Source organism: Athalia rosae, chromosome 5, assembly GCF_917208135.1.
Source record: "Athalia rosae chromosome 5, iyAthRosa1.1, whole genome shotgun sequence".
Lineage (NCBI taxonomy): Eukaryota > Metazoa > Arthropoda > Insecta > Hymenoptera > Athaliidae > Athalia > Athalia rosae.
In genome coordinates, this window is record NC_064030.1 from 17,696,180 (window position 1) to 17,714,144 (window position 17,965).

The 17,965-nt window shown below is 36.6% G+C and overlaps 3 protein-coding genes across 5 annotated transcripts; 1 reads left to right on the forward strand and 2 right to left on the reverse strand.

Moving 5' to 3' along the window:
- Positions 1 to 11,674: 11,674 nt before the first annotated feature.
- LOC105687258 (actin-like protein 6B) lies at positions 11,675 to 14,864 on the forward strand. Of its 2 annotated transcripts, none has more exons than XM_048655759.1 (6): positions 11,675 to 11,723; positions 12,768 to 13,125; positions 13,208 to 13,537; positions 13,623 to 13,874; positions 13,957 to 14,154; positions 14,246 to 14,864. In XM_048655759.1, exons 2-6 carry the CDS (start codon positions 12,799 to 12,801, stop codon positions 14,459 to 14,461), a joined length of 1,323 nt encoding a protein of 440 aa, XP_048511716.1. In that variant the 5' UTR covers positions 11,675 to 11,723; positions 12,768 to 12,798; the 3' UTR covers positions 14,462 to 14,864. The 2 variants fall into 2 exon arrangements, with proteins under 2 accessions (XP_048511716.1, XP_012258146.1); XM_012402723.4 differs by lacking the exon at positions 11,675 to 11,723 and adding an exon at positions 12,257 to 12,399.
- On the reverse strand, positions 14,471 to 15,135 carry LOC105687234 (small lysine-rich protein 1). Its single transcript, XM_012402697.3, has one exon. It carries the CDS (start codon positions 15,133 to 15,135, stop codon positions 14,857 to 14,859), a length of 279 nt encoding a protein of 92 aa, XP_012258120.1. The 3' UTR covers positions 14,471 to 14,856.
- A 156-nt stretch (positions 15,136 to 15,291) lies between these two features.
- On the reverse strand, positions 15,292 to 17,849 carry LOC105687259 (sulfide:quinone oxidoreductase, mitochondrial). 2 transcript variants are annotated; one of them, XM_020853139.2, is made up of 9 exons: positions 17,719 to 17,849; positions 17,359 to 17,559; positions 17,109 to 17,220; positions 16,807 to 17,031; positions 16,527 to 16,727; positions 16,239 to 16,448; positions 15,973 to 16,159; positions 15,639 to 15,885; positions 15,292 to 15,558 (listed from the first exon to the last, which is right to left on the reverse strand). In XM_020853139.2, exons 2-9 carry the CDS (start codon positions 17,439 to 17,441, stop codon positions 15,465 to 15,467), a joined length of 1,359 nt encoding a protein of 452 aa, XP_020708798.2. In that variant the 5' UTR covers positions 17,442 to 17,559; positions 17,719 to 17,849; the 3' UTR covers positions 15,292 to 15,464. The 2 variants fall into 2 exon arrangements, with proteins under 2 accessions (XP_020708798.2, XP_012258148.2); XM_012402725.3 differs by having other exon boundaries at positions 17,359 to 17,467; positions 17,719 to 17,848.
- Positions 17,850 to 17,965: the final 116 nt, after the last annotated feature.

Sequence of the window (17,965 nt, forward strand, 5' to 3'; positions counted from 1 at the left end):
GAACGTAATAATTATGTAATTATTTACCGAGATTATTGAAAGTTTGAATGACGAAAAAGAATTTGGTATTTACGGGGGAGATACAGTGGTAACAAATATAGTTGAACGAAAGAAATTTTTACAAAAATTGAATAACCGTTTGATGGGAAGAGAAAAAAATTCTAACTGAAGTGAAAAATGTTGACCGCAAAGCGAGAACGAATACTCGTAGATACGAGACTCACGGGGCCATCGTGTAAATTTTCATCAATTTTCCAAAAATTAAACCACTAGCCGAAACTAATGGGAAAAAAATTGAAGTAGAGAACGAAGAAGAGAAAAAAAAGAGGAAGAAAGAAAACTAAAAAGACAACAACAACAATAACAACAAATACTATATTGAGCCGAAAGAATTAAAAAATTCACTATGTGTCTTGTGACTTGGCGATTGAAAAATTATTATTAATTATAATAATTTGGAGGGAAAGCAAAAAAGAGAAGGAAAAAAGGTAAATTTGAACAAAGAAAAGAGATGAATAATAGGGAATGAAAGAAAAGAAAAGGAAAGAAACTGAGAAAAAAAACAACAAAAATATAGAGAATATAAAAAGTAAAAGATAGAATTATTGTAATTATATATATATATATACATATATATATATACTTACATATACATATATTATAGAGTATGAATGATTGATAATATGAATTATAATTAACGATTAATAGTATATATTAATACTATAAAAATGAATAAATTTAAAAGAAGAAAAATAAAAAAAATGAAAAATTACTATACCTACTATATAAACTTACCAAAACTATACCTAATTATATACTTATATGTATATGTAGATTATTATCTTGGTACTTATACTTTACTACTTCAATACCTAATTATATTACTATGTTATATATATACTATACATACTATTACTACAACTATTACTATTACTACACCTTTACTACTATTCCTACTAATACTACTACTACTGATAATGTATAACATACATATACATACGTACATGCATACATATATGTATAGACAAACAAATATATATATGAATACAGATATAAATATAAATATAAGTATATATTATATACATGAAAATTGAATATATACTTAATATATATTTTAAAAGATGATATTTAAGAGAATAAAGTTAACACTTGAATTAATTAAACAGAAAAAAAGAAGGAAAGCGAACTGCAACAAAAACACTGTTGTTGGATAATTTCGTGTTTGCGTGCAATGAAACTACTCATATACGTATATTATACATATACATATATTATACGTACAATATATATGTATGTATAATATTATATATAAAACGGTATCTAAGTATAAATACCTATACATACTACGATAGTTTAAAATATTCTTTTTTCATTATATCCCATGTAACAAATAAATCTTCCGGGGTTTTTTCTTTCGCTTTCTTTTTTATTCACGTTATTCGTTACACGAAACAAATCGAAATAGAAAAAGGAACAAAACGCGTATATGATATGTATAATATATATATATATATACCATATTAGAATTTCCCTGAATGTTACGAATAATAAATAATACACAAAAATACCTACCATATAATATCGTCATAAATTCACAATGATGTGACAAAATTTGAAAAGAATGTGAAAGAGGAAAATAACAAGAGATACCTAATTTATGAAATACAAATGCGAAGAAAAAGTCAAAATTAAATAAGAAATAATAAGATTGAAAAAATATATATTGCCTACGTTTTTATTGCAAGCTTTAAATCCTATAATACATGAACGTAGGTAAAAATTAATTGATTATATTACACTTGAAAGAAGAAAAAATAAAAACTGAGAAGACCGAGCACCACACATGAATTAATTGGATTAAAAAGGAAAACGTAAAGGAAAGAGAGAAAAAAATTTCACATACTCACCGTAGAATTACGCAATTATTTTTGTTACAATAGTGAAATTGTGAAAAGAACTAAAAGTAATAATAATAATAATAATAATAATAATAATAATAATAATAGTATAATTATTTTAATGATAACCATTGAAACATTGGTGCCGTGGGTTCAGTCTTGCCTGCGATGTAAATAAAGCACTGCCCCACACTTTACCTGAAAAAACGGACTGGTCTACAATAAATTTCCAATTTATTGTTTCACTTTAATAATAAAAAAAAAAATATATATATACATACACATTATATTGGAATGGAAATGAATCATAATACAAGTGCGGTTTCAAATTAGAATGGAACATTAGAATTCGAAGACAAGAAGAAAGACAAATCACTCATGAATATTGAAAACCGCCTATCATTTCTATTTTATTTTTTTCTTCCGTCTCGTTTCTCATTCTCCTTTTTATTATCGGATTCCATGAGAATTTGATACGGCACTCAGACGACCCCGGAGGATCTCCTATTTTTTCCCAAATAATTATCAAATAATTGTCAAAACAATTATTGTGGACCAGTTCGTGCCTCGATCGATGTTCGTTAATTAAGAAAACAAGCTAAAATAAAATGAACAAAAAAACCAAAAAAGAAAAAAAAAGAACACGTACACGGAGGATTTCTCGTCACCTTTGGAAATCCGGGTGTTCGTTTCTTATTGCTTATCAGTTTTTTCTTCTTCTTTATTTTTATTTTCTAACGGCAATAAATTGTGAATTTTCAAAATCGAAGGTGACACATGAAATTCTCCGTGTGTATAACTATTATACATATATTATTAGGTAATTTTTCCAAAAATTTGAAATTTCACCGTGCCACCGAACTTGGAGAGTAAAATTGAAAAAAAAAGATGCGACAAAAATGAGAAAAAAAAATTCTATAAATATATAAAAACAAATATTATAACGTGTGTCTGCAATTATATATAAATATTTATGAAAATAAACAAAAAGTTACGGATAAATAAATAAAAAAGCTCGCGAGTTGAAGACATACTGAATAAAAATGATAATAATAAATAAACTGAATTAAATAGCAGAAACGAGCAAACAAAGAGAAGTAAATGAATAAATAAAATCTTAGCATATGTATGTATAATTGGAAGAAGAAAAAATAAAGTATGAAAGAAATCCACAAAGAAAAATCTACCAACTTGTACGGTTACTGTTTTACAAGAATTGGAAATAAATATATATAATATAATACCTACATAGATTTAAATAATAATTTACGTGATAAAGTTATTCATGACTCTATAATTGAGATATAAGTATACATAATAATGAATTGAAAAACCGAAAAAAGAGTAGAGGGAAAACAAACCAAAAACAGAAGGAGAAACTGAGGAGGAAAAAAGAAGCAAAAGAAAAACCACATTATTATACCGAGAAACTACAATATGTATATATATATTTATATATCATATATATATATATATATATATATATATATATATATATGTATATATGACTATTAATGTAATGATGAAATTGAATAGTTATTATTATTACTTATTGAAATTATAATTAAATTATTAATTATTAAATAATATGACGAGTGTTTGTGCATAGCGAGCCATTTAAATAAATAAATACAATTGAGACATGACATAGGATCCTATGAAGTTATAATTTATTTCGATATAGCATCTCATTACTTCTGGCGGATTAAATTTCCACCAACTTATAAGAACATTCAAATCTCCGCATAGCCTTTAGCTCCAATTTTCCTGATGATTTTCGGCTAATCATTTCCGATTTTTATCATCTTTTTTCGATTTTTTAATTCACTTTTGAATTAGCCATATTCCAAGCCCCTAAAAGCGCCTGATCCTATGCGCATGCGCATTTTTCGACGGAGATACAGGTAGCGCTAATTCTCGAAATTTGTGTCGCGGAATTGGCGCGAACTAAAATTCCAAGTTTCTTGCCCCTTGACGTCAGATCACCCGCATTGCAGCGAAGTCGTTTGGTGTAATGCGGGTGCATATATCATCAGGCGCTTTCGAAAGGGCATGGAAGGTAGGGTGATTGAATAATTCATTGAGAAATTGGAAAAATAGGAGAGGATTGCTGACAGTTCGTGAAAAGTGAGATCAATTAATATACTTCCTAATTCTGGCAGTCCAGTGAATGAATATTATTTCAATCGCTGAGGACTCACGAATTAAAAACTCGTAGCACGCCTTTGACGTTGCATCGGGGCATAGCCTGTGAATCGAAGTTGAACACAACCCTGACGTTTACGAATACTAATGATCACATGTAATTATAATCATTCCTTTATTCAGGTAATTGCATTCTTGGTCTCGAAATGGAAAACACTCAGAGGATCAGAGGCTACAGTTTCCAGACATTTGCGATTGTTGGGGCTGGACAATGGACCCAAGCAACAGTGAAGCTATGTGTCAGTTTTATTTCAATATGGATGCAACGTTGGTTGGAAAATGCAGGTTTGTTGGCTTCTGGCTCCTCCAGCATGTGGAAATCTATAAACATTGGGATATTCATACTTGTTTCAGAAACAAATGCTGTTCTTTGACAGAACTTTGCGGGCTATAGCCATTTTGTCGCATTTCCGAGCGAAAAAATGGAGATCTCTCGACGAGTATCAGGAATTGCTCGGTCCAGTCGACACGCTCGTGTTTCTGAGGCCGTAATATAGGTATCGTCATGTATTTTGAGTTTGAGAATCCACAGCTGCTACTTAATTTGATTTATCCAACGACCTGTCGATTAATAAGCTTATTCTTTGTTGCAGAACGTAGAATTATCAAGATATTTCGATGGTTCCGAGTCGTGTCTTGATTGAGTCGACGGATTTGAGTCGCTGCTAACGAACTACATGAAAATAAGATTGTTGCAGACATTTGGAAAGCGAAGACTACAGCTTCTTCGGGTTGAAAAAGCCCGATTTATATTTTTCGCTTTGGTTTCTTACACATTCCAAGCCTAGAAACTAGACTGTGCGCGCCAAAATGTTTTGCTTATCGAATTGATCGAGTGATAGCAAATTTTCTACTGTAATGAGCAGAGAAACTGAATTATCTCTGTAGCTTTGAGTCATAGCTCACTTAATTCGACGAATTTATGTTCTTAGGTTCGGAATATATTAAAATAAGGTATTTTAAAACATTTGAAACATATCCTGTATAAAGCTAGCAAGATTGCAGAATCGCTGAGACCCTGGTCTTTGCTTCTATCGATTTTCGAGTCGATAATGAACTTTAGTACCCAAAGTTCCGGCTTTTCTTCATATTTAGGGCTCAGAAACGATGGAAATACTAATCTTTCATTTGAATCGATGGACTTATTGAATTGTTGTAATTAACGCTGTACTTTACTGCTTTGAAACGCCAAGAAACTGTATTATCTTTGCGGCTCTTTGTTAATGTTCAATTTTGTAATCAGATTCTTGTTTTCAAGGTCAAAATACAAAGAATCGCTGCCTGAACATTATTTCTGTCCATTCCTCTATTTTTCCTGAACCTTTTTCCATTTTTAATTGATCGTTGATGTTAAAGACGGCTTTCTCTATGCCTAGCAGGATCCTGAAGCTGTGCAGGAAGAGTACTAGGACCTTAGACCTGTTTCCAGATTGTTCCTGAATTTTCCCTGTTTTTCCTGAATGTTTTTCGATCTTTCAACAATTTTTCAATTGATTTCTTAATTACTGCGTCTTCCGGCCTTCCTGGAGGTTCCCTGTGATCCAGAACCTAAGGTACGTCATCCTACATTAATTCCCGATTTTTTGCGATTTTTTCCTATTTTTTTCCGATATTTTAAATTATGTTTGAATTTTTCCGCCATTTTGACGTCACGTGATGACGTCACGAGGTCTGGTCACGTGACCGCACTCGCCGCGACAAATAGCGCCATGTGGCGGATTTTTCGTGAACTACCAGAACTTCTAGCCTCGTGACAGGCCCACTCGTTTTGCGACCACGTGGTCAAGTCGCAGGTGGCGCCATCTTTTTTTAGTTGCGGATTTTTGGTGAACTTAAAACTCGCCGCGACAACTAGCGCCATGTGGCGGATTTTTCGTGAACTACTGAAGCGTCTAGCCTCGTGACGGGCCCCACTCGTTTCTCGACCACGTGGTCTGGTTGCAGGTGGCGCCATCTTTTTTTTTAGTTCACCAAAATTCCGAAAGATGGCGCCACTTGCGACTCGTTTCTCGACCACGTGGTCGGGTCGCAGGTGGCGCCATCTTTTTTTAGTTCGCCAAAATTCCGAAAGATGGCGCTCGCCGCAACTTGACCACGTGATCAAGAACCGAGTGGGGCCCGTCACGAGGCTAGACGCTTCAGTAGTTCACAAAAAATCCGCCACATGGCGCTAGTTGTCGCGGCGAGTGCGGTCACGTGACCAGACCTCGTGACGTCAGAATGGCGGACGAATTCAAACATAATTTGAAATATCGGAAAAAATGAGAAAAAATCGCAAAAAATCAGAAAAAAATCGGGAATTAATGTAGGATGACGTCCCATCGTCTCTGGATCACAGGACACCTCCAGGAAGGCCAGGAGATAGGGTAATTGGCGGATCAATTGAAAAATTGACTGAAAATCGAAAAGAAATCAGGAAAGGAAGGCAAAGATAGAAAATATCCGGTCAACATCTGGAAACGAGTCTAAGGTCGTGCTACTCTAGCTACATGGCGTCAAAACTTACTGATCCAAGAACTCACTGATCAAAAACCTCGTGACACACCTTTGACATTTCATCGGAGCATAGCCTGTGAATCGAAGTCGAACACAACCCTAACGTTGACGAATACTAATGATGACATGTCATTATAATTACTCCTTTATCCAGGTAATTGCATTCTTGGTCTTGAAATGCAAAACATTCAGAGGATCAGAGGCTACAGTCTCCAGACATTCGCAATTTTGGAGGCTGGACAATAGAACCAAGCAACAGTGAAGCTACGTGTCAGTTTTATTTGAATATGGATACAGCGTCTCAATGGCAAATGCAGGTTTGTTGGTTTCTGGCTCCTCCAGCATTTGGAAATTCATAACCAGTAGAATGTTTCATATTTGTTTCAGAAGAATCGGTATACAGAATTTCCCAGGTGATTGATGACACTGTTTGTTGGCAGCTAAGGTGATTAAATAGTTCATGAGGAAATTGGAAGACTAGGAGAGAATTGATGACAGCTCGCAATGGGTTGGATCAATTAAAATACCTTCTAGTTTTATAAGTCCAGTGAAAGAACGTATTGCTATTAACACAATTGCTAAAAACTCACTAATTAAAAACTCGTGACACACCTTTGACGTTTCATCGGAGCATAGCCTGTGAATCGAAGTTGAACACAACTCTGACGTTTACGAATACTAATGATCACATGTAATTACAATCATTCCTTTATTCAGGTAATTGCATTCTTGGTCTCGAAATGGAAAACACCCAGAGGATCAGAGGCTACAGTCTCCAGACATTTGCGATTGTTGGGGCTGGACAATGGAACTAAGTAACAGTGAAGCAACGTGTCAGTTTTATTTGAATATGGATACAGCGTCTCAATGGCAAATGCAGGTTTGTTGGTTTCTGGCTCCTCCAGCATCTGGAAATTCATAACCAGTAGAATGTTTCATATTTGTTTCAGAAGAATCGGTATACAGAATTTCCCAGGTGATTGATGACACTGTTTGTTGGCAGCTAAGGTGATTAAATAGTTCATGAGGAAATTGGAAGAATAGGAGAGAATTGATGACAGCTCGCAATGGGTTGGATCAATTAAAATACCTTCTAGTTTTATAAGTCCAGTAAAAGAACGTATTGCTATTAACACAATTGCTAAAAACTCACTAATTAAAAACTCGTGACACACCTTTGACGTTTCATCGGAGCATAGCCTGTGAATCGAAGTTGAACACAACTCTGACGTTTACGAATACTAATGATCACATGTAATTACAATCATTCCTTTATTCAGGTAATTGCATTCTTGGTCTCGAAATGGAAAACATTCAGAGGATCAGAGGCTACAGTTTCCAGACATTTGCGATTGTTGGGGCTGGACAATGGACCCAAGCAACAGTGAAGCTATGTGTCAGTTTTATTTCAATATGGATGCAACGTTGGTTGGAAAATGCAGGTTTGTTGGCTTCTGGCTCCTCCAGCATGTGGAAATCTATAAACATTGGGATATTCATACTTGTTTCAGAAACAAATGCTGTTCTTTGACAGAACTTTGCGGGCTATAGCCATTTTGTCGCATTTCCGAGCGAAAAAATGGAGATCTCTCGACGAGTATCAGGAATTACTCGGTCCAGTCGACACGCTCGTGTTTCTGAGGCCGTAATATAGGTATCGTCATGTATTTTGAGTTTGAGAATCCACAGCTGCTACTTAATTTGATTTATCCAACGACCTGTCGATTAATAAGCTTATTCTTTGTTGCAGAACGTAGAATTATCAAGATATTTCGATGGTTCCGAGTCGTGTCTTGATTGAGTCGACGGATTTGAGTCGCTGCTAACGAACTACATGAAAATAAGATTGCTGCAGACATTTGGAAAGCGAAGACTACAGCTTCTTCGGGTTGAAAAAGCACGATTAATATTTTTCGCTTTGGTTTCTTACACATTTCAAGCCTAGAAACCAGACTGTGCGCGCCAAAATGTTTTGCTTATCGAATTGATCGAGTGATAGCAAATTTTCTACTGTAATGAGCAGAGAAACTGTATTATCTCTGTAGCTTTGAGTCATAGCTCACTTAATTCGACGAATTTATGTTCTTAGGTTCGGAATATATTAAAATAAGGTATTTTAAAACATTTTAAACATATCCTGTATAAAGCTAGCAAGATTGCAGAATCACTGAGACTTTGGTCTTTGCTTCTATCGATTTTCGAGTCGATAATGAACTTTAGTACCCAAAGTTCCGGCTTTTCTTCATATTTAGGGCTCAGAAACGATGGAAATACTAATCTTTCATTTGAATCGATGGACTTATTGAATTGTTGTAATTAACGCTGTACTTTACTGCTTTGAAACGCCAAGAAACTGTATTATCTTTGCGGCTCTTTGTTAATGTTCAATTTTGTAATCAGATTCTTGTTTTCAAGGTCAAAATACAAAGAATCGCTGCCTGAACATTATTTCTGTCCATTCCTCTATTTTTCCTGAACCTTTTTCCATTTTTAATTGATCGTTGATGTTAAAGACGGCTTTTTCTATGCCTAGCAGGATCCTAAAGCTGTGCAGGAAGAGTACTAGGACCTTAGACCTGTTTCCAGATTGTTCCTGAATTTTCCCTGTTTTTCCTGAATGTTTTTCGATCTTTCAACAATTTTTCAATTGATTTCTTAATTACTGCGTCTTCCGGCCTTCCTGGAGGTTCCCTGTGATCCAGAACCTAAGGTACGTCATCCTACATTAATTCCCGATTTTTTGCGATTTTTTCCTATTTTTTTCCGATATTTTAAATTATGTTTGAATTTTTCCGCCATTTTGACGTCACGTGATGACGTCACGAGGTCTGGTCACGTGACCGCACTCGCCGCGACAACTAGCGCCATGTGGCGGATTTTTCGTGAACTACCAGAACTTCTAGCCTCGTGACAGGCCCACTCGTTTTGCGACCACGTGGTCAAGTCGCAGGTGGCGCCATCTTTTTTTAGTTGCGGATTTTTGGTGAACTAAAAACTCGCCGCGACAACTAGCGCCATGTGGCGGATTTTTCGTGAACTAATAAAACGAGTTGCCGGTGCCGCCATCTTTCGGAATTTTGGTGAACTAAAAAAAGATGGCGCCACCTGCGACCCGACCACGTGGTCGAGAAACGAGTCGCAAGTGGCGCCATCTTTCGGAATTTTGGTGAACTAAAAAAAGATGGCGCCACCTGCAACCAGACCACGTGGTCGAGAAACGAGTGGGGCCCGTCACGAGGCTAGACGCTTCAGTAGTTCACGAAAAATCCGCCACATGGCGCTAGTTGTCGCGGCGAGTTTTTAGTTCACCAAAAATCCGCAACTAAAAAAAGATGGCGCCACCTGCGACTTGACCACGTGGTCGCAAAACGAGTGGGCCTGTCACGAGGCTAGAAGTTCTGGTAGTTCACGAAAAATCCGCCACATGGCGCTAGTTGTCGCGGCGAGTGCGGTCACGTGACCAGACCTCGTGACGTCATCACGTGACGTCAAAATGGCGGAAAAATTCAAACATAATTTAAAATATCGGAAAAAAATAGGAAAAAATCGCAAAAAATCGGGAATTAATGTAGGATGACGTACCTTAGGTTCTGGATCACAGGGAACCTCCAGGAAGGCCGGAAGACGCAGTAATTAAGAAATCAATTGAAAAATTGTTGAAAGATCGAAAAACATTCAGGAAAAACAGGGAAAATTCAGGAACAATCTGGAAACAGGTCTAAGGTCCTAGTACTCTTCCTGCACAGCTTTAGGATCCTGCTAGGCATAGAAAAAGCCGTCTTTAACATCAACGATCAATTAAAAATGGAAAAAGGTTCAGGAAAAATAGAGGAATGGACAGAAATAATGTTCAGGCAGCGATTCTTTGTATTTTGACCTTGAAAACAAGAATCTGATTACAAAATTGAACATTAACAAAGAGCCGCAAAGATAATACAGTTTCTTGGCGTTTCAAAGCAGTAAAGTACAGCGTTAATTACAACAATTCAATAAGTCCATCGATTCAAATGAAAGATTAGTATTTCCATCGTTTCTGAGCCCTAAATATGAAGAAAAGCCGGAACTTTGGGTACTAAAGTTCATTATCGACTCGAAAATCGATAGAAGCAAAGACCAAAGTCTCAGTGATTCTGCAATCTTGCTAGCTTTATACAGGATATGTTTAAAATGTTTTAAAATACCTTATTTTAATATATTCCGAACCTAAGAACATAAATTCGTCGAATTAAGTGAGCTATGACTCAAAGCTACAGAGATAATACAGTTTCTCTGCTCATTACAGTAGAAAATTTGCTATCACTCGATCAATTCGATAAGCAAAACATTTTGGCGCGCACAGTCTGGTTTCTAGGCTTGAAATGTGTAAGAAACCAAAGCGAAAAATATTAATCGTGCTTTTTCAACCCGAAGAAGCTGTAGTCTTCGCTTTCCAAATGTCTGCAGCAATCTTATTTTCATGTAGTTCGTTAGCAGCGACTCAAATCCGTCGACTCAATCAAGACACGACTCGGAACCATCGAAATATCTTGATAATTCTACGTTCTGCAACAAAGAATCAGCTTATTAATCGACAGGTCGTTGGAAAAATCAAATTAAGTAGCAGCTGTGGATTCTCAGCCTCAAAATACATGACGATACCTATATTACGGCCTCAGAAACACGAGCGTGTCGACTGAACCGAGTAATTCCTGATACTCGTCGAGAGATCTCCATTTTTTCGCTCGGAAATGCGACAAAATGGCCATAGCGTGCAATGGCCATAGTTCTGTCAAAGAACAGCATTTGTTTCTGAAACAAGTATGAATATTCCAATGTTTATAGATTTCCACATGCTGGAGGAGCCAGAAGCCAACAAACCTGCATTTTCCAACCAACGTTGCATCCATATTGAAATAAAACTGACACATAGCTTCACTGTTGCTTGGGTCCATTGTCCAGCCCCAACAATCGCAAATGTCTGGAAACTGTAGCCTCTGATCCTCTGAATGTTTTCCATTTCGAGACCAAGAATGCAATTACCTGAATAAAGGAATGATTGTAATTACATGTGATCATTAGTATTCGTAAACGTCAGAGTTGTGTTCAACTTCGATTCACAGGCTATGCTCCGATGAAACGTCAAAGGTGTGTCACGAGTTTTTAATTAGTGAGTTTTTAGCAATTGTGTTAATAGCAATACGTTCTTTTACTGGACTTATAAAACTAGAAGGTATTTTAATTGATCCAACCCATTGCGAGCTGTCATCAATTCTCTCCTATTCTTCCAATTTCCTCATGAACTATTTAATCACCTTAGCTGCCAACAAACAGTGTCATCAATCACCTGGGAAATTCTGTATACCGATTCTTCTGAAACAAATATGAAACATTCTACTGGTTATGAATTTCCAGATGCTGGAGGAGCCAGAAACCAACAAACCTGCATTTGCCATTGAGACGCTATATTTATAATGTAATGAAACCATTTATTACCCTGATACATCGCGTACGAAATATTATTATACTCGGTGATATGGAATAAATGTACTCCGACGAAGCCAACGAAAAACATTTTCAAAGAACATTTCTCTACACGAGGATTTACAATAGGCTAACGACATAAGATAAAGTCCATAAATAATATGAAAAACGTTCATAATATTTTCGAACTAGCGACGCCGCCATCGATTTTTCTCATTGGCTTCTGTCGGGAGAAATTGGAAGAGAAAAACAATAATGCCGGTCTTGGCGTCCAGCGTCGTTTCAATGAGTTGAGTTGTAAACTTTAAGGTTGTGTTCAACTTCAGATGAAACGTCAAAGGTGTGTTATGTGTGTTTAATTATTAGTTTTTTAGCAATTGTATTAATAATTATACGACATTTTACCCCCAAAATAAAACTAGAAAGAATATTCATTGATCTTATTTATAACAAAGTGTTCGCATCGGAAATTTAGTATACAATACTTCTCTATCCTTAACCCAATGTTTGTTTGAAACTTCTGATCCATGCTCCGCTAAAATTGATTATTTATTTATTTTTCCAGCCACAAATCCTTGTCCATAAAAAAATCATATAATCTCCACAACATTTCAGAACACCTTTCTCGCCTCACTTTAATTCTTATTTTCAATCAGATTTCATAAAACTGTTTTACCCAAGTACTTAATTTTTTCCACATTATATCAGGTTCCTATTTTGAAAGCCGATAACCAATATAATGTCCGGTGGCATGCTGTACGGCGGTGATGAGATCGGCGCCCTGGTCTTTGATCTCGGTCATCATTCGCTGCGAGTTGGTTATGCCCAAGAAGATACACCTAAGGCAGAAATTCCAGCCGCAGTTGGAATCGGGGAAGACACAGGAGATAACCTGTCAAAGAATGATGCTATGGATATCGACGATAAAAAACCAGACAATAATGTCACTCAATCAGGCAGCAAATATTATGTCGACACTACGATACTACACGTACCTCGGAAAGGTATGGAAGTTGCAAGCTATATGAAAGATGGCATGATCGAAGATTGGGACCATTTTGAAAAGGTAGGCGCAAAACGCTTCTGAAATGGAATTATTATGTCCTGAATTATCTGAGGATAATGACGTTGTGACAATTTTTACATAGATTCTAGACTATACTTACGCAAAAGTTATTCGATCAGACGCCGAATACCATCCTGTACTATTCTCTGAATCTCCATGGAACGTTCGTAGTAAACGGGAAAAACTTACCGAACTTATGTTTGAAAAGTACAACGTGCCGGCATATTTTCTTGTAAAAAATGCTGTCCTGGCAGCATTTGCCAATGGCAGAGCTACCGGAATCGTTGTGGACAGTGGAGCTACACACACATCGGCTGTTCCTGTTCAAGACGGTTTTGTCCTGACTCAAGCAATCGTCAAATCTCCACTTGGGGGGGATTATATAAGCATGCAATGCAGGCAGTTTTTACAGGTACATGTCCAGAAATATTTCGAACTTGAATTTCAGATCTGCAATACCAGGGGAAAACAGTTTAAGAAACAATAATTTGATTCAGGATCAAGACATCGACCTTTCCCCGTCGTATATGGTTGGTAGTAAAGAGGTGGTTAAAGATCACGAAAAACCTAAATGGCAGCCAAAAAAAGGGCTCCCAGAAGTGACCAAGTCGTGGCACAATTACATGGTCAAAAAACTAGTCCAAGATTTTCAAGCGACAGTTCTTCAAGTATCTGAAACACCGTACGACGAAAAAGTTGTCTCATCCGTTCCTGCGGTGCAGTACGAGTTTCCCACCGGGTATCACCAGGTAGCAAATAACTAAGCAAAACAAAAATTCATCTGCGAGTTGTAATTTTGTCCACTTCTGGTTTTTCTTATCAATCATCCAGGATTTTAGCACTGAGCGATTTCGAATGCCTGAAGCACTATTCGATCCTAGCGTAGTACAGATACGAGGTGGTATGGTTGGCAACACAATGCTCGGGGTCGGACACATAGTAACTACCAGTGTCGGGATGTGCGATGTAGATGTGAGACCTGCCTTATATGGTAGCGTCGTTGTTACCGGGGGTAACTCGTTCATACAGGTAAAGATCATTATGATAAACAGACTCAATCGATCTAGTCAAATTTCATCTCCATTTTGACTAACCGTCTTGCAATTTATTATTCTTCAAGGGATTTCCGGAGAGGCTCAACAGAGATCTGTCAATGAGGATTCCTTCCAGCATGAGGTTGAAAGTGATAAGCGCCAACGGGTGTGCCGAGAGAAGATTTGGCGCTTGGATTGGAGGATCAATCTTGGCGTCTATAGGAACCTTCCAACAGATGTGGATTTCGAGTCAGGAGTACGAAGAAAGTGGGAAGAGCCAAGTGGAGAGGAAATGCCCTTGACTCGATGGCTTGGAGTTTTAAATTTCATTAATTAACTCTTGTAATCAGATACACCGTTGGAAACAACGTAAGCAGTACAATGTCACCTCTCGTACAAGAGATCTAAGAAAATCGAGACTACAAATATGTAAAATACAAAGCAAAGAAGTAGCTTTGAAAACTTTTTATTGACACTGTGTTAATTTCATGAATTTATCTGATGCACCTAATAAGAAAAATGTCCGTATAAAGGAGTGCAAAATGTTTATACTACAGTACCATATCATCTTTGGATCCTTCATGGCCTCCAAAGTGATGGTTTTTTTTTTTACCCACTTGTAAGGACCACATTAACGTGAAAATAAAACTGGAAGAAATATTTTTAGCACAAATTCGCAAATGAAATTTCTTGGTGTTTAACGTTTTTTCTTATTTTTTTTCTTCTGGATTTCGGGCCAAGGGAAACCTCTATACTTCAAAACGTCCATGATGTTGTGACAGGTATAGTAAGCGTTGTCCATCATTTCCTCATTGAATATATCCATCCCAAATCGAGATTTGCCCGCGCTCTTTTTTGAGCTTCTAGTACTTTTCTTCGGACCTTTTCCATTTTTTCCCGACGCACCGCCAGACTTTTCTTTATTCTTACGATCTCCCCCTTTCTTCTTTTTTCCCTTACCGCTTTTTGCCTCCATAGATAACACCAGGTACGTCTCCTGGATATTAATTGAACGCTAAAATATTCCTGATCACAAGTTAGATCCGCATCAAGTACAAGATTCAAAAGAGAACATGAAAATTGTTAAATCAATAATCAACGTCGATGTTACCGTTGCTATTCAACAAAGATAGAAACATGTGATGCATTTATTCCATTGATATACACATACTTATATACTAATCCGTATAGGGTTGAAAAAATATACATTATTCTATGTACAACTGTTTAAAAAAAATAGAAACATAGATCGATATGATGCCAAGTTAACATCGTCTGTACATTTTCTCTTTTACGCATCTGAGTTCACGTCGTCTTGGCTGCTGCCTCCTTGACGTTATTTTTATTCGAAAACAAGTTGAGGTATTTTCGAAAAACTGCAGGGCCGTTCCAGCGGCCTCTGAAAATAGGTGAATATGAAAATGAGTAACAAAATAACATTTCATGTGCCGAGTACTGCAAACTCTTTTCTGGACTAACTTCAGCATCCAATTCCAGTATAAATATGGGAAGAAATCTTTCTTCATTAGGTACATAATGAAGTATTCGTTGGCCTGGTTCATTGGAAAAGTCTCTGTAGGCTCTAGTTTGTAGTTGAATTCAGCCAAAATACATTTCCCATATCCGGTAACTAGCGGACATGATGCATAACCATCGTATGTTTCTTTAGCTTGTTTTCCATCCAAATCTGACGTGATATTTCCAAAAACTACTTTAGATTGAGAAGCTGAAATCAAAGGAATTAGTTGGTTTCAATGAATGATCGATCGAGTCACACTGGAGCAATAAATTGGAAAATTAGAACTACACAGACCTATTGCTGCCATGGTCTTAGAGTTTGGGGTATCGGTACAGTCACCTAGACCAAAAATGTTCGGATATTTGACGTGACGCAGGGTTTGAGGATCGACTGTCAAAAATCCTGCCTCGTTAGTGAGTTCAGGGTGACTTTTTAAGACGTCAGGTGGGCCCATTGGCGGAGTAACATGCAGCATTGCAAACTTGGAAAAGAGAATAATCATGGAGTAAAGAAGTTCTGCTGGAAATAATTAGAGCCTGGGAAGAAATAAGAGTACCTACTGTTACTGTCCGAGATTCATTAGGGTTCTTCAAATTCTCAAACACTGCCTCATTCTTTGAAGGTATTATTTTGATTAAGTTAGTTTGCAAATTGACATCGATTTTTCTTTTTTCACAGATTTTCCATAGAGCATCCGCATACTTTTTAACACCAAAGATAACTGGTAACGCTGTGTTATAAGTAACTCTAATATCTCGGAGTTTTTGTTTCTAGCAAAAAATTATCGATTGGTTAAAGAAGAGTCTGACGTTGAACAAAATATTTGTTGCAAAAAATTATATTCTCACATTCCGCCAGTAATCTTCGGCGAGATATGCAATCTTCTGTGGTGCGCCTGGACACTTTACTGGAGAACTTGGGAACGTGAAATATGCCGTTCCACTTTTGGTATTTTTAATGATTTTAAATACTTTTTCAACCGTATCTGGACCATATATTGAACAGACGGGAACTTTGTCGTCTTTCAAGGCCTCCTTAAGACCAGGGATCTGTAATCAAATACCGCTTGAGTTTTATGTGCAGTTTTTTAAATTAATCAAGTTAAACGAATAAATAAAATTTTCAAACCTTGTCCCAATGTAGCTGAAGACCGGTAGCGACAATTAAATATTCATACTCTATCGAATCACCGTTACCAACAATGACTGTATTTGATTTTGGATCAAATTTAGTCACTTTATCCTTCACCCACTTTGCACTCTTTGGCAAAACTTTTTCCATCTTTTCATGGCATGATTCAAAAGGCTTTACTCCGCCACCGATTAGTGTAAACATCGGTTGGTAATAATGCGTCTGAAATCAGAAGTTTTTGACACATGCGTCATATTAAATTATCCCAGGTTGCAAAATTCTAAGATTCAGGCAAGCACCTCGCTGGGTTCGACGACGATGACCCGATCCTTGGCATTCTTGAACTTGTTTGTAAATTTTGCTGCCATTGTGCAGCCTGCCGTCCCTCCGCCAATGACCAGAATCTTGCAACTATAATATTTTGAAAGTCAATTTATATTCCATTGATATTCTCTATATTTGTGGAAGAGGATCAGAGATTTCAACCTGACCATGACTTTCTGTGTATCACAGAGGCAATGAATACTATATATAACAAAATTCAATCACCTTTGATGAGCTTCTCTGGCAACATTATGAATGTTGAATGATTTAGCCAAGGACGGAGTGAGATATCCAGTAATCCTGTACATATTATGCCCAATTCAGTCTCAGGATTCTGGATGTACAATTAACAAGATTACTGTCGGAAAAATATACGCAGGGAGTGGCAGAGAACAGAAGCAAAGTTACAGATGGTATATTCTTAATCTGCAAATGTTTCACAAGAACTGATTAATCAATTAACAGTAACAAGATAAGATTATGAAAGTAATTTCCTTGGAGAGTAGAAACAACTGGTATTCTGAGACAGAGTTCAAAACAAGTAAAAAGATTTTAATGTTATCTAAACATTACTCTTCTACTTGCCTTCGATTTTCATTTTCGAATGTCCTATTTACCGTAAAAACAAACAACGCAAATAACGGTGGTGGATATCGTTGTTCCGGCAGAACACGAAGTTGACGGCAAATGGCGGTTCGCGAATTTAAATCGAACTGTTTGAAGTATCGCAAACGATGTCTGACCGCCTTTTGAATTTCAAATTTCGATTTAAAATTCTAATTTCTAAGTCCGATAATTGAACATTTTAATACAAAGTGAGACGTTATCTGCT

Coding starts and splice junctions, on each gene's coding strand:
- LOC105687258 (XM_048655759.1), top strand. CDS start 12,799: ATGTCCGGTGGCATGCTGTACGGCGGTGATGAGATCGGCGCCCTGGTC. Junction 13,875..13,956: donor TTCCCACCGGGTATCACCAG/GTAGCAAATAAC, acceptor TCAATCATCCAG/GATTTTAGCACTGAGCGATT. Junction 14,155..14,245: donor GGGGTAACTCGTTCATACAG/GTAAAGATCATT, acceptor TTATTCTTCAAG/GGATTTCCGGAGAGGCTCAA.
- LOC105687234 (XM_012402697.3), bottom strand. CDS start 15,135: ATGGAGGCAAAAAGCGGTAAGGGAAAAAAGAAGAAAGGGGGAGATCGT.
- LOC105687259 (XM_020853139.2), bottom strand. CDS start 17,441: ATGTACAGGATTACTGGATATCTCACTCCGTCCTTGGCTAAATCATTC. Junction 17,032..17,108: donor TCGTCGTCGAACCCAGCGAG/GTGCTTGCCTGA, acceptor TTCTGATTTCAG/ACGCATTATTACCAACCGAT. Junction 15,559..15,638: donor TACTGGAATTGGATGCTGAA/GTTAGTCCAGAA, acceptor ACCTATTTTCAG/AGGCCGCTGGAACGGCCCTG.